This window comes from Parus major, chromosome 12, assembly GCF_001522545.3.
Source record: "Parus major isolate Abel chromosome 12, Parus_major1.1, whole genome shotgun sequence".
Classification (NCBI taxonomy): Eukaryota; Metazoa; Chordata; class Aves; order Passeriformes; family Paridae; genus Parus; species Parus major.
The window spans coordinates 2,653,464-2,669,648 of NC_031781.1; the positions used below are offsets into that span (position 1 = coordinate 2,653,464).

At 42.4% G+C, this 16,185-nt stretch overlaps 1 protein-coding gene across 2 annotated transcripts in view; it reads right to left on the reverse strand.

Annotated features, from left to right (window-relative positions):
- VGLL4 (vestigial like family member 4) overlaps positions 1–15,612 on the reverse strand; it is a 73,257-nt gene extending 57,645 nt beyond the window's left edge. Inside the window, exons 1-2 of one of the 2 annotated variants that reach the window (XM_015640776.3) lie at positions 15,572–15,612; positions 8,859–8,935 (exon numbers count right to left, since the gene is read on the reverse strand). In XM_015640776.3, the coding sequence (XP_015496262.1) occupies positions 8,859–8,922 (64 nt within the window). In that variant the 5' untranslated portion in view covers positions 8,923–8,935; positions 15,572–15,612. Of the gene's footprint in view, positions 1–8,858; positions 8,936–15,533; positions 15,550–15,571 lie in introns of those variants that run through there. The other variant, XM_015640777.2, reaches the window with a different exon arrangement.
- Positions 15,613–16,185: the final 573 nt, after the last annotated feature.

The following is a 16,185-nucleotide window of genomic DNA, read 5'->3' on the forward strand; positions in this document are numbered from 1 at the left end:
AATATATTACACATATTTATTAAATATATGTACATGTATATAATGTATATATACATTATATATATTACAGATAATTACATATATTTTACCATAATTATATGGTATCAGCATTCTGCAATAAATGTATCCTGATAAAAAAAATTCTGAAAAAAAAAATATTCTGAGAAAATATATACCCTGAAAAAATATAAATATTCTGAAAAATATATATATATATCCTGCAAAAGATCCTGATATAAATATATATCCTGAAATATATATATCCTTAAAATATGGATATATCCTGAAATAAATATATATATCCTGAAATAAATATATATATATCCTGAAATAAATATATATATCCTGAAAGACACATATCTTATATGATATCTTCTATATGATATCATATATATCTTATATATGTCTCCCAAAGACATAGGAATGAAGTCACAGTTGTAACACACAGATGTTTTCACACAAACCAAACAGACGACGTGGGCATGACCCAGAAAATAATTCCAGAGAAAAATCCCAGTGCTCCTACTAAAATTGTTCCCTGTGAAACAAGACAATGCACCAAGGGCTGTTTCTGCACAACTGTTGAGAATTTCTCTGCTTTACAGAGCAATAAAAGCAAATTTATTCCAGTGCTATGAAATTATTATCACCCAGTACAACACTGTTACAGGGGGTGCACAAAAATATTCTTGAAGTGTTTTGGGGCACCTTTCAATGAATGTGTCATCAAGCTTAAAGTCAGAACAGAAAAGGGGAAAAAAAATCAGAGAAGAGTAATAAATCACTCCTCACTTTTCAATTTGCTAAATAAGAAGCATTTCTCCTTTTAAGCCTATGGATGTCAGATTTTTCTGTAGTGACATTGTTTATAGCTGCCCTGCAGATTTGTAGCCAAAATTCTGCTTTCTACAGAGAATTGAGTTTTGAGTCAGCAGCAAAAGAAGGAGAAAATTAAAAGCAAGTCATTTTGGTGTTTGCTTCTTGGAGAAAAAAAATAAGTTTCTTTTCAGGCTGAAACAAAGCACTGCTGCTTTTTTTTCCCTTCTTGAACAACAGAACAAAAGGCAGAAGTTAATAAAGCAGTGTGTTAATTGACTGTATCCTCTCTTTGTTTCACAAGTTATCCCATCAGGACACTCACCTTGGATTAGAAAATCCATGCTCAGATCCCTCCTGCTCCAGCTCAGAATTTGAATGACATACCATAAATAAAGTCTGGGTTCCCAGCCAGGGGAAAAAGAAAATTCCAAACAGATGCTTATTAACTAAGAACTTGCATGTTGCTTTTTACAACAGAACTGTAAAATTCCTGTGATCGTTTCACTAAAGACTTTGTGACTGAACAAGGAGTGAAGGTTGCATAGGACCACCTCAATTTTAACTTTTAACTTTTATTTTAAAGGCAATTTTAACTGCTGCTGAAAGAACTGGGTTTATAACGCTGAGCCTGGTTTAAGATGTGGTGTTGGAGGCAACAAAGAAGTTGCAAAGTGCTCGATTCCAACCCTTCCAGACACTTGATAAAGTGCTGAAATAAGTAACTACTGAAACAAGTCCATTAAAAAAAAAAAAAAAAAGTGGTAAATATGCCAAATCCAAAGTCCTGCTGAAATATTTGAACTCTTTTCCTCTCACCATGCCATGTCCAGGGGTGTCCTGTGTGCTCTCACAGGACATCCAGGAGAGCACCCTGCATTCTTCCACTCACCCTGCAGTACTTCTAACTAACAAACTTCTAACTAACAACTTTCCTTTTTGCTTCCTAAAACCACATTAAACACATTGAGCAATGTGTACCATGGGAAGAACTGCCAGACTTCCAGGACATCTTCCATCCCCAGCAGAAACCTCCTCAGACAACCAGGGAATAATTTAATAGACAACCTAAGCAGGGAATAATGGATAAATTTCATCTTGAAGCCTTGCAAAAATCAAACCCTTAGAACTCCAGAAATTGTCTTAAGCCATTGAGAAACCCACCACATCCCAGGTGCTCACAGAATCCCTGTTTTACCATGGAAGGAACATTTTGAACCATGTCCCAATTCATTTCTGGGGAATTCAGGCTGGAACATCTTTGGGTTCTGGTGAAGCAGACAAGTCCCAAGGCCAGCATTTGAGACAGGACAATCATTTAGGAGCATGTGCACTGACCAGTTCCATATGGGATGTGCCATCCCTCAGCAACCTGGTATTCAGCCAGCTGTGCTTTGCAGAGCTCTGCTTGGGATCTGATGACAAATTCCACCCCAGCAAGGAGATTCCTCCCCCTCCACTTGCCAGACAACATTTAGAGAGATAAAGTTTCAGCCAACACCGTTTATTTTGGGGGGGGATGCCAGCAGCCCCCATATTTCATCCCAAATTGAAGGGCTCAGGAAGAAAAGCCACAATTGTGTGGCTGCCTGGGCAGGAACATCTGGGGTGGCTGAAGGATGCTGTGACGTGTTTACAAACTGCAGGCAGCTGAACTTATTTTTAAAAATTCATTCCAAAGGCCTTTTGTTCCTGCAGGAATTTCCATCCCTCTGCTGGCTCTGCTAATGGGGTTCCCCTGCTACTGAAACACATCGAGGCGCCAGGCAGACAATTGCCCCATTTTCCAGCCTATTTAACAAGTTGAAAACATCCTTTTATTTTCTTGCTACAATAAACTGGGAGGGGGGGGGGGGGGAAAAAAAAAAAAAGGTGAAACTTTCCGGGGGTAAGAATAATTCATTGTTTTTTATTGGTTTTTTTTTTTAAACAAAACAAGCCAAGCAAGCAGTTGTCCTACACACTGGTACTTCCAAGAAAATCCTAAAATTAATGGGATGGCCCTGACAGCACTCACAGGAAACCACTCTGTGAGAGCCTGAGTGATACAAACAGCTAAAGGTTTTGGGAACACAAAAAGCAGAAGGTCAGGAGTTCAGCCATTCAGATATTTTAGTAAAAAACCAGCTTTTTTGACGTTTAAAATGAAGAAGATATTAGTATTTTCTGATGTAAATCTCATCAATTTAAAAGCAGAATGCTCTGCACGTTGTTACTGGGAGTTTTATTATTTCAAGCTTTGTTTTGGTATTCATACAACAGCAAATGATTCAGGCTGCACCTCAAGGATTGAACCACTGACATTTTTCCATCACATTATTACTATGCTGAAACAGCACATTTCCATACTCTCCCCCCTTCCATTAAAAATAAAAAAAGATGATTTATGTCATGAGTTCCACTCCACCATTGATCAAGCATTACTCACATGACAAACTGATAAATGCACTTTTAACACCTCTCCTGGCTGTGAAGGGATTACAAATGTAGATTTTTGCTAACTCTGCTCCTTAGAAATCAGAGCTTTTCCTTCAGGAAACTTCAGTTTCTCTTTTGCTGGACAGCACAGATAAGCTCTGACCACAAACACAGTTGTTAATTATGAATTAATTTCCACAATTAAAGAGTTACAGAACACTACCAGTCTGATTACACCTCTATTTTTTAAGGCCAACTTTTTGTGTCTATCAAATATCTGCCTCTTCTCTCAGCCAATCTGGCAAAAACACAACCAAATCAATATTTTAATTAACCATAAAAGAAGAAACAAACATCCATGTGGCGAACCCATCTATATTCATATTAGAAATTATCCTGGAGAACTTCTCACTCTCCCCTCAACCAAAGTCCTGAAGAAGTTGCCAAGCTCTAAATGAAAATTTGTGCTGGGCTGGTTAATAAGAGATGCCCAAGAGCTGAGAAACCCTGATTAAAACCCCCCAAACTCTGAAAGCACTCAGAAAAATGCACACATAATAAATTTATTTACAAAATGCAAAATAAAAATCTTAATTCAAGCGGTTGTGTGGCCCTCAACCAAGCAGGATTGCAGTAAGTTTTGTCCTACAAAACAAAAAACTTCATTGCTGGAGGAGTCCTGGAAGTCACAGGAAGGAAGGTTTTTTAATAGAAGCATCATTACAACCTCTTCATTAAAAGATAAATTCTTATTTAGGCTAAACTGGGAAAAACCAAGGCAGGGATTCAGTCGGTCTTTGCAATGACTCCCAGGTAAAGGAACAGAACCCAACACCCTCCAAAGAAGGAATTTAAGGACACAAATATATTTTAGATCTCAAAAGAACCCTGAACATATTAAACCAACTGGATTCCCTTCCACCCCTGAAGCAGAACTTCCATGGATGAGCAGCAGCACCAAAACCTCTCTTAATTCACAACCCACGACCTTTTCCATTTCTTCCTTCCTTTGGCACAAGATTTGTTATTTTGAACCCACATGTGGAAATGAAACACAAAAGGCAAGTCAATGATAAGATTGTGTTCTACTGGAAATCCTTCCTGGTTTTGAGTAATATTTTGCTACAGAATATTCCCTGTCCTTACACTAAAATTCCTCCCAGTTCTACTCGGAACGTGGTGAAGTTGTGAGCAGAAAATAAACAAGGATTATGTGCTGTTCCCCATTCTTCTGAAGCAGGTGAACCTCTAGAAAAAGGGAAAAACCAACCAAACCAGTGCTGGAAAAACCTCACAATCCTCCAAAAACCAAACTGCAAATGATCCTGGAGACTCCCTTTGTACCAACTGCCATCCAATTCCTCACTTTTAGTCACTAAAACACCTCCAGGATCTGGAGCATTTTCAGAGCTGATGGAACTGTTCCCACAGCAGGATGGAAGCTCTTTAAAGTTCTGCAGACACTGATTTTAAATCCTGCCTCAGGCTTGCTGCTGCCCATAATTTGCCATAAATTTACACAACAAACAGTGGCAGCGTGGGTGGAAGGTCCTGGCGATGCTGGAAATATTTCATCATTAATATCTTCAACAGGAGTAACAACACTCAAGTCTAATTCTGCTATAAATACTGCTTTGTTTTCTTATTTAAAACAATAAGCTCACAGAGTCACCATCTTCTTCAACAGGGCTAAAAAAATAATAAATTCTCCTCAGCTCAGCCTCGAAGCAGGATCTTTTCTGGGGGATCAGCTATCCAAAACAAATAATCATTACATATTTATTCATGAGGGGGTGGCAGCCAGCACCAAATTCATGCTCCTAATGAACTCCTGCTACCAGTGAGGAACAGTAAAAACTGCTTGGTGCCTCTTGTCTACACGAGGATTTTATTACAAAGCGGATTAGGGCAGGGATTTTAAAGCACAATAATTCTTCTGTACTAGAAATATCAACTGTATGGCCTGGCTTAATTATTTGAAGTGGATTAAACTAAACCACATAAAAGCAACTGTTGCCAAACAATAACAGTGTTCACAGGCAAGGAGTGTGGAATTGCAGTTCCAGGCTGCCCTGCACACATGTGACTGATGGCACATGTGCAAGGAGCATGGAGTCATCAAAGATAATTCTTTTTTTTTTATTCAATGTAGTTAGTTCTCTATCAGTTTTGCAGAACATAAATCAAGACTCAACATGTATGGATTTGGTGCAAGGCATTAAAATACAAAGTTTTACCAGGGATTTGGTGGTGCCATTAATGAATGAGCTGTTCCCAAACCTTTCATTTCCTTCTGGAAGTGTATTTTTCTCCTGCCTGCCCACAGCAGACTTCTCACTATATTGCCCTGAGAGAGTGAGAAAATACAGGTTTTTTCTCATTCTTTCCCATATTTTTAAACTGGGCTTACATATTGGAGGGAAGTGCAAATAAAGTGTTCCTATAAATCCACACAGACTGAGTGCAAAGTGCTTACAATAAAATCTGCAAGCACAAGTCCTGATTAGTGTTTTCCTACACTATTATCTCAATGTCAAGATTATGCTTTTAAAGCTCTGTTTACAACTGAAAGACCAGTTCCCAAACCCCTTAGACCAGATAAATATGAAATGATAATCCTCCTCACTGCTTGAATACTTGCTAAACCCTCCCAGCTGATCCTGTGCTCTTCCAAAAGCAGCCAGATTGAGCCCTGAGCAGATGAGAGATCAGAACAAGCCCAGCAAGAAGTGGGCAGGGAGAGAAGAGCAATGAGTGTCAAGTGTCTCATTGGAAACTGAAAAAATTGACTTTACAAGAACCCACGTTCTCTAAGGTTTAAGGCCATGATGACAACATAAAAACCAGCATGGATGCCCTTCATAGAGATGGTTCCTTCTTCAAAATCCTATTTCTGAAGCCCTGAAAAGATCCCAGCAAGACCCTCCATGTGCAGATGAAATAGTTGCACATCACCTACGGCTCCTCACCAGGGGAAACAGATTTTTTTTAATGGCCTTTCCTCCTCTATTGACAATTCAGAAATTAGTGACCAGCCTTAACATGTCTGGCTAACAATGACATCATTGCCTGTCTTCTTCTGATTTTCTTAGTACAGATCCACTGTAGAATAAACTTAAATAACTGTTCACATCCCCATGGTAGGAGTTAAAATGCCAAACTGCAGTAGCCATTCCTGCTCCATAATTAATCCTTCCCATGACACCACAGTTAAACAAACATGGTTCATAAATTTTCATTGCTAACAAGTGCAGGATGATTTAAACTGGGAGCTGTTGAAATCCAGTTTATAGTTGCTGAGCTAAACCAGAGATGAGAGTGAAAGCAGCAGCCAGGGTTAGCTGATCACTGAGCAGGGAATCCTGCCCAGTGTGGAAACTGGGGATCAACTGGGGGCCACCCATCAGTGCTGGGCATCACTCAGTGGGTCTGCCCTGGGTTTCATCCCTCCCTCTTTTCATTAGCATAATTATAACCTTTTATTTCAATAATTACATTGTTCTTATCCCAACACACAGGTTTTACCTTTTTCTGATTCTCCTCTCCATCCCAGCAGGGCTGGGGACATGCAAGGGAGGAGCTCTGTGGCACTTGGTTGCTGGCTGAGGTTAAACTCATTTCTTTAAGAGCTGCTAAGTTGAAAAGTATTTGTTTTAAACAGCTCATGATTTGTATACACAAATACACAATACAATATAAATTTGTATACACTGAGACACTCCAGTATTACTTGGCCCTGCAGTGAGTGCCCACAGAGACAGGGGGATCCTTCACATGTCAAAGCTTTAAATTCATGAATATTGGTAATATTGCTGCACTCTGGTCATTGCTGGAACATTGGAAACACTGCAGAATTCTGTTTTAGACAAAGTGACTGTGGAGAGAGAAATACAGACAGCACCACTGCTAGAACCTCACTGAAAGCTCAAGGATAACTGCTAAATTCAAGATTATGCTAACTTCCAAACTAACTTCTTTTTACCCAGAAGGAGCTCAAGGATAACTGCTAAATTCAAGATTTAAAACTAACTTCCAAACTGACTTCTTTTTACCCAGAAGGAGTTCCAAAAGCTGTCACAGGAACAGGGACAGCTCTGCTCATTTCTTTCCTCTCAGCAGCTCCTGCCACTGCAGCACTTTGGGGCGTGATACAACAGCAGGGCAAGGCTGGAGACAGCACAAGTTAGAAGCTGCAGAGTGGCATAAATCTAATTAAGTCTAAGTGGTAAGACTAAAGGAATGTAAATTAGAACCAGATCCACATCAGCTCCCTCACATGCGAGTTGCACTGAATCAGCCCTCCCCTGGATTCTCTAAATCAAACATTCCTGCCCTGTGGAGCTCAAAATCAAACTACAGTCTTAGGCAATAGCTAACCAAAAAGAAAGCATTTAAGCTCAAGAAAATGGAGAGCACAAATTCAAAATGCACTTTTTAAAATGTATCCAAAAGAAACCCACTCTCCAGGCCAAAATCATGGTTGAAATGATTTCCTCCAGGAGCTCCACTGCTTTTCATTTCACCAGTAATAGTCAATAACTGGGGCAAATCAACCAAACCATCCCTCTGCAGTGGCACCACTGAAAACTCAGTATTTATCCAGCAGCAAAGTGAACAGGCAAGAACAGCAAAACCAATGCTCATTACAAAGCAGATTCCAGCAGTAAACCAATTATTTTAATCAATATTCATGGCAAATCATTTTCAAATATATATAAAGAACAAAGGAACAGAAGAAGAAAAGCTGCATTCACCTTACAAGGTGATTTTATGTGCAGAAACGACTCACAAAAGCAGTTTGAAACCCAAAATACCATTTTTCTAGTCAGAAATCCAAATTACCATTTGTTTCCTGAGGCTGATACCCAAAGTGCACACACTACTCAAAGTACCAAAGACATTTATTGCAGAGCATGCAGGTAACAATATGATCTGTGAAGTGGCACTGCAGCTTGGCAGAATAGAAAATATTATTCTAATGTGAGTTAACCCATCTGAAACTCTTTACCACCAATGGTAAAAGCAAAAATATTACCCAAATAATGGGCAACGTGAACCCCTGGCTGTTTAAAATCCTGTAATTCCCTTCTGCTGGCAGAGGAAGGCAAATGAAGAGCTGATTACAAATGATAACAGTCAACTTGGGAAATTTTATCAGCTGAAATCTTTGCAGCCCACTGGTGCCCACCCAGTTATGTGTTTTTAAATGAGATCTAACCAAAATTATCTGGCAGCCTGAGCTCTCAACCTGGCCTTAGTTAGACAGCAGCTCCACCAGAACTTTTTGTCTGCTAACAATGCAAATGCAGCTGGGAAAAGAGAGGCACCTCCACATGAATTAAATACATTTCTTAATGAATTGATATTTATATTATTCATATATGTAAAAATCATTTTTTAAAAAGAAATCAGTCAGTCTCTCCTGCCCACTGAGCAATTTAAATGCAAGGTGTTTGAGCAATTTAAATGCAAGGTGTTGGGTTTGCACCTGAGGAAAACAAACTCTGAAGGGTTTTCTACACATCTGGGGCTCAGTAAAATCCCAAGCTCAAATCAAACCAGCCCCGAGGCTGACCCCCAGTGCAAACACAGAGCAGCTGGAGCCAGCGAGGCAGGGAACTCACGTTTCTCATCATCAGCATGGACCAGAGATGCTGCTCTCGACAAAACATCCAAGGGAGTCTCCATTCCCCTCTGGATCCTGCAAAATTCAGAAGCAAAGTTTCAGAGAGTAAATGTAACACTCGGGTTTACAGCAGGAGTAATGCACAACAGGAGCATGACAGCAAAAACAATCAGAAATCCAACTTTCTGCTGCTCCCTGCTCATTGCACCAGCACAGGGCTCCTTAAAAGCAGAACACAGGGCATGGCTGGGATTGCCTTTCCCACCCAAACACTGCAGAACACCGAATTCCCCAGTGCTGGAGCTGTTTCCCTGCTCACACAGGGTGTAACTCCCACCTGTGGTGGTGGGCTTTGAGCTGGACTGAGCCAAGATCAGGGATGCTGTCCCAGCTGGCCTGGGTAGCTTTAGATCCCCCAGAAACATCACCCCCACACCCTCCCCCATGCCCAGAGTAGAATCATCCCCATTTTATCATTTTATTAAGCTGGTTTTTTTACTAATAATCACATAGTTGAGCTCTGGGGATGTGTGTGTACAACCACACACAGAACTGTGTTTTTTGCCATCATAATCACACCTCAGTGGCCGCTTTTCCCTGGATTTTTGCCCCTTACAACACACAATTCCCATCCATGAAAAATTAACCCCAGAACATTAAAAATGCCTATTCCAGCTCTACACCAGAATCCCATAAATCCAGTGACTGAGCTGCAGCTTTTTTAAGGTTTCACATGGATGGCTTCAAACTAAAAAACAAAAAGGATGTTTCAGTATGAAATTCCAAAAATATGAAAGGGAAAGGAAGGAAGAGAATAACATGTTGTCAAGATGTTTTTACTACAAGGCAAACAACTTGTACGTGTTTTCAAATAAAAGGGCACAGGCAGAACTGCTAAAAACTGTTCAAAAAAATGGAGAAAGAAAAAAATCCAGAACAACTAAATTTTGTGGAGGTTTTTCCACAAAATCTTAGCAAAAACTTCTCTCATAAGAACTGTTTACTGTAACTCACTTTACAGTATGATCTTAAAAAAAAAAAAGAGGTAGTGGCAACTGCAGAAATCTCAAACACATGTCCAACATGTACATTGACTTAACAACAAGCACATGTTTGGGAAGCAATTTCCTTGACTTTGCACTAAAACAATAAACCTCACTATCCTCACTCCCTCTTCCTAAATAAGTCAGACTTTAAACTAACCAAAGACTTTAAAGCACAAGAGAAAGGATTTTAAAGAGTTTGTAAGTTGAAGGAAAATGTATCTTTAAGCTTAAAGCTTATATTTTTAATTTAAATAATGAAATCCAGTAAGATTTCCATAGAGCTATGCAAGAAGAGACAAATTTGAAATAACCCAATGTATTGAGGATTAAAACATTTCTCCCTCCCTGTCAGAATCAGCTTCTGCTCAAGAATATATTTTAACTAAACTTATAAAGTCAATTAACTCTTTAATTTAAACACAATACCTGTGGGCAAGAGGTTTTAGAAAACAAGTTCTTAGCTTATTTCACTATTTTGTCTTCATTAAATATTTATTCCTTTCACACCTGCCCACATCTTCCTCCAAAGCAGAGATTTGAAAAAGGGGAAAAAGCCTTCAGCACCCTTCCACTCCCACCCTGATGCTTCATTTCTTTCATATTTTTTGTTTTCTTGGAGTTTACTGGCCCTGCCACACAAATTCCTCTAGCAGAGTAAGAATTGAGATGGACAAATGATTTAATTTGCCTGATGAGGGGCTGCAGCTGCACCAGACTGAGATAACTCAGGACTCAGCTCTAACCTCGTCCTACACTTCAAAGACAGCAATGTTTGCATTTTTTGGTCAACTCTTCAGGAAAAAAAAACCCAACTCTTGTTAAAGAACAGTGGAAATTTCAGCAAAATCAAAACAATTGATTGCATTACAAATTAATTACATTAAGAAGCAATTTTTATTTTTTTTTTCAGCTTTCCAGTAATTTTCAAATGATGGGAGAAGCAGATGCCAAATCTCTTTCTGGAAAATGCTCCCAGTAAGAGAATTAACTGGTGACAGAAACCCACACTGGGAGAAGGAAACAGGAACCAAGTCTTCACTCAATTCAGGAAATTAGACACTTTAAAAACAATTTGACTAAAAGTGGCCTGGCTAGAGCCTTGCAGCTTTGGGTGTTATTGAAGTTCATCTCATGGGAGAGCTGCTGAGGTGTTCCCCTGCCATCCAAACCCTGTGTGCATTCAAATCCTGCAATTCCCAGGCTGAAATCCCAGATATTCTGCAACTTTTTAAACAGAGAACAAAAAATACCTGCAAGGAGCTATACACTGCCAGGTTATTTTACAAATAGCGTTAAATATCTCTTTATCTCTAATTTAGACTAACAAATCAGTGATTGCAGTTCAGGAAAGAAATGAAGGTTGGCCAGGAGAGTGAGAGAGGAGGAATCATCTCTTAGCTCCAAGTTTAAAACCCCAATTTGATCAGGGCAAGGTCAGAAAATGTACCTTGAGAGGACAGCCCAGCCACCCTGGGGGAGTCACCTTCCAGAAGGGAAAGAGCAAAAATAATTCCCAAGCTTCCAAGAAATAAATAAATAAAATTTAAAAATCCCAACAAACAAAGAAAAAACCACACACACACCCCAAAAAAAATCCATCACCAAAAAAATCACCAAAAAACCCTGTTAATAAGGAGACTCCTGACCAAATCCTGCTGTTTCTCAGCATGACACAAACCTGTCTGTGCCAACCTTGAATTTCCCTGTGTCCCCACAAAACACAATCTCTGCAGCTGCTTGGCAAGGGAAACTGAGACACAAGGTACAACTGTATTTCCCTGGGCTACATCTGATTTAAACTCCCTGGAAACAGTTTCCCAAGGAAATCTCACTGGTTACAAAGTCTTAACTGTTGGATTCAGGAGACAGGAGCCAAAAGCCCTTTTTCAAACATTCAAGATACTTTTATCTACTGTTATTTCAAATATTACTTTAATATCTTACAAAGTGCTCTTATTTATCAGTTACTGCTCCCACTCAAGGCTGCCCTGTCGTGTCCTCTCACCTACACAGCAGCAAAGGAACATTCTGGAAAACAGTAAAGACATAAAATGTGAAAGCAGAGATGTCTGAAAGACTCATCTGAACACTGATCCACCTGTGATTCTTTTTATGCAACACCTGAAGCACACAATACCCCTTAATGTAAAGGAACAGCACTTGATTTTCCCTCTTCTGCACTTGATTTTCCCTTTTCTGCACTTGATTTTCCCTCTCCTCACATTTTAGCAAGATCCAGAAGCACACAGGGTACGCTCAGCTTTACAAATTCCTGCTGCTGGCTGTTTTTTTGAAGGCTACAGAGAAGTGAAAGCTTTAGAAAATGAACAAGTTTGGTGTTTTCAGGGATTTATGCAGCACCTTGCAAGCATCAGGAGGAGCAGGCAGGGAAAACCCTGAGGTTGCTTGTTTGGAATTCAGTGAGCAGCACTCACTCAGCCCACACAGAGATGATTATTGAATCCCACCAAAGCTCAGGCTCACAGGGGGGGATGCCAGGATAGATGTGAGATGAAGAGGAGAACTTCACATTTGAATTTTTTAAAAAGAGGGAATGGCAAAGGGAGAGAAAGGAAACAAAGATGACATTTGGGCAGGGATGTCACAGAGCTAGGATGGGTCTAGGACAGACCCAAAGTCAGGTGCCAAAAACAAGGACAAAACTGGGTGATGAGAACAACAGACACAAGTGCAGGAAAGACAAAAGGAGAATTTTGACACAATTGGGAAATGAAATCCCGAAGAGAAGTCCCAGGCAGGACAATGCCTGTGTTCCAGTGGGACTGACAGAACAGCAGCACAGCCTCTGCAAACACCTGAGGAACACCAAAACCATCCTCCAACATCTACACACCCTGCCAGGAGAGAAAGGCTGAGCCTTTCCACAAGGGACAGAAAAGCCTGGAACTTGAATTCCCATCTGGATAAATCATACATGGAAGGTTGGAGGGAGAAGAGCAGGATTAATAAACAAAGCCCATTAATGATAACCATAAAAAAGCAATTCCTGAATAACAAAACACCTGAGAAACCATCAAGACCAAAGTGTAGATAAACACAAGTAGAGGGAAAACAAGATTAATTGAAAAGAGTGGTGAAATAGGTCAAAAGCAGCTCCCACCCAGGGAGAGACAGGCCCAAAACTGCCCAAATTCATACCCAGAAATGAATACAAAAACAATCCAAAAAGAAACAGACTCTGCTGATTTCAATGGAAGAAAGTGAAACCCAAGAGGAAATCCAAACACAATTGATCAGCACAATCAGTAAATCCACAAAGGGAAGGAAGAGAAAGCAGAAGTTTGACGCAAAATAGATAAATACAGTTTATTCTTTATGACAGGAGAGAGTACAGCATGTTTGCCCCATGAATGAGAAAAACTATAAGCATGTTGTAATTAATAACTTTCCCAGATAGGCACAACACATTTTGAATTTCTTCAGCTGTGCTTGGACCACAGCTTCTGCTTGTGGACAGAAAAACCCTGTGCTCAAAATACCCATGTGAAATGTTAAAATGTGAAATGTCTAAGTGTTCACACTTTAGATCAAGATTACCAAATAACACTGATTAACCCCTGCATTTACAACTCAAAACCTTGAGACTAAGTCCAGGCTATTTGGCTGAATACCACTTATTTAAAAAAAAAAAAAAAAAAGTATTTATCCCCTGCTCTGGCAGTTTTTTAAACCATGCTTGTTATGCACGTGGAAAATGTGTTTGAACAGGCAAATCTTCAAACAGAAACAACGATCTAACTCATCACACAGGAAATTATAAGCTTAAAGCAGAGCTTTGGTATTTTACCTTGTGCTTTTTGCTGTCTTGTTGCACAAATCCCCCTTAACAAAGCAATATTTTAAGAAGCAAACTATTAGTAATTTTTGAAAGCTAACAAAGCTAAGAAATTTAAGGTGGGAAAGTCCAAGCTGACCTTGTCTTGTAGCTACAAGATCCCTCAGAGCATCCTATGTGTTACACAATCTGCTGCAAACACCTTATGAAACATTTAACCACAGGAGAGAGAGCTGAACCAAAGCTCCCTTTTCCAACAGAAAACTTCCAGGTGTGTCTGGAAACAAACCAATTAACCCCAGCAATATGGAGCTGCTGAGAAGGTTATCAAAGCTGCTCCTGTGTAAATAAGAAACTGATGGTTTGTGATGTGAATGCCCTTAATTAACCTGCCCCAAAGGGCTGTACAAATGTTTTCTGTCTTATTTGAGTCGGATCTCAGCAGTACTGTGGGTGCTCATCACTTCAGCTCTGGCCCTGCTCTAGGGTGGCTGTAAAAGCTGAGCCCATCCCACAGAGGGGTTCCTGAGCAGAGAAGGAACAGCATCCTGCACCAAAACATCCATCCCTGCTCCCCTCTGTGTGCTGGGGATGCAGCAGCCACTGCTCCAGCCCAGTTCATTAGGAACACACACATGTACAGCAGGCAGGCCCAAATTCTACCAAGAGTTAAGGGCTCACATCTACCTCTTGTGATTCAAAGAAGTTCTTGGAACTGAACCCAAAAAGCCTCATAGCCTGATCCCCAATAACCAGATTATAACTGTGGCTCAGTAAGAAGAGATGTAGGGAATTTAGGCAAAACACATTCCACATGAGAAATCTCACAGGTTCACATAGGAAAATACAAATAAAGGGCCTTCAAGTCTGGAGAAGAGCCTTAAAAAAGTTTATTATTAAGGCAGGAGATGGATCTTGCTGCCCAGTTTTAGAGTTTTGGATCTAAGGGTTCTCAGTATCACTGCCTGCAAAGAGTTTCACTCACTCAGGTTTCCTAAACTGCAGTTTGTTTCTCCACGAGGAATACTCTTAAACACAACTCTCTGCTCTAAAGACAGAGAAAAGCTAATCAGAGAAACTACCTTGCAGGAGAAATCCTGGAACTCTCAATCAGCCAAGTCCTCTTCGGTGCAATTTTTTAAAGGGGCCATTATTTCATTTTCCTGATAATCCTGAAGCACCAAGAGAGTGGAAAGGAAGTGAGCTGGCTTTGTGGATCCTCCAGTGCCAGTGGGAACGGGTGTTAAATTCCCATTGATCCACTCTCAGAAAAGGGCTGCACGGGCATCGTGGACAGCTTAACTCAGGGAATTCATTAGTTCTGACCGCGCCTGGGGAGCAGCGTGACACCACGCTGCTGAAGGCTAGATAAAAATCTCTGCCAATGGAATATAAAAGTTGCAGCGCCAAGAGCCTTCACAGCGCCCTTGGGACCCGTTCTGGAAGGTTTCACCTCTGCTACCGATAGGGAGCCGGGGATTTTCCCTGCGGGACGAACGCGATGGGCGGGAGCCAAGCTGCGAGTTCCAGACAGTGCCGGAGCTGCGGGTACCCCCAGGCACCTTCCTGCCGGGGCATTCCCTGCGGCTCCTGCAGCCGGCCGAGCGGAGCCGGGCCGGGCCAGCGGCTCCCCGTCCGGAGCCGGGGCCGGCGAGTCCCTGCCCTGGATCCCGACGCCGCCGGGAGGGCTCGGGAGGTTCCCCGGCCGCCGGCAGCGCCCGGCCCGGCGCGGCTCCCGCGGGGAAAGCCCCGCCGGGCGGAGAGGACGGCCCGGGGCAGCCCCGTCCCAGCCCCGTCCCGCCCGCGCCGCTCCCTCCGCCCCCGCGGCCACCTGTGCGCGCTGTCCCCGCGCTGTCCCCGCGCTCTCACCGGCGCTCCGGGCGGTGCCGGTGGCGGCACCGTGGCCGCGGCGCCCCGCGGGCCGGGCCGGGCCGGGCCGGGCCGGGCCGGGCCGGGCCGGAGGCAGCAGCGGCGGTGCGGGCCCGGAGCAGGAGCGGCTCCCCCGGCGCCGCTGGCCCCGCTGGCTGCGCGGGCCCGCCGAGGAATCCCAGGAATGATGGAATTCTGCGGCGGGCAGGTGGGGAGCGCCGCCCGCCCCCATTGGCCGGCCACCCGTGACGTCAGCGCAATTAGGGTAATGAGGCGCTGACGTCACATCCTCGCAGGTAGGGCGCGCGCGGGCCCGGCCCCGCCCCCGCGGGAGGAGGGACACGGGCCCGGAGGATCGCGGGTTCGAGCCCCGGGAGCGACACCGGGTGGGGGACAGGAGAGCACGGGCGAGGACAGTGCTGATTCTCTGCCACCCTGCCCTAACCCTAAACCTCTTCCTCCCCCCGCAGGAAAAACTACAGGGAAACAACAAAAAAGCCCAACTCTCTCAAGAACAAAGCACTTCTGCGGCAGCATCTGACAAAGCGGCTCGGTATCCCCAACCGCACCGAAACACCCACGGGGGACGAGTTCCAGAGCCTGCTGTCACTGCC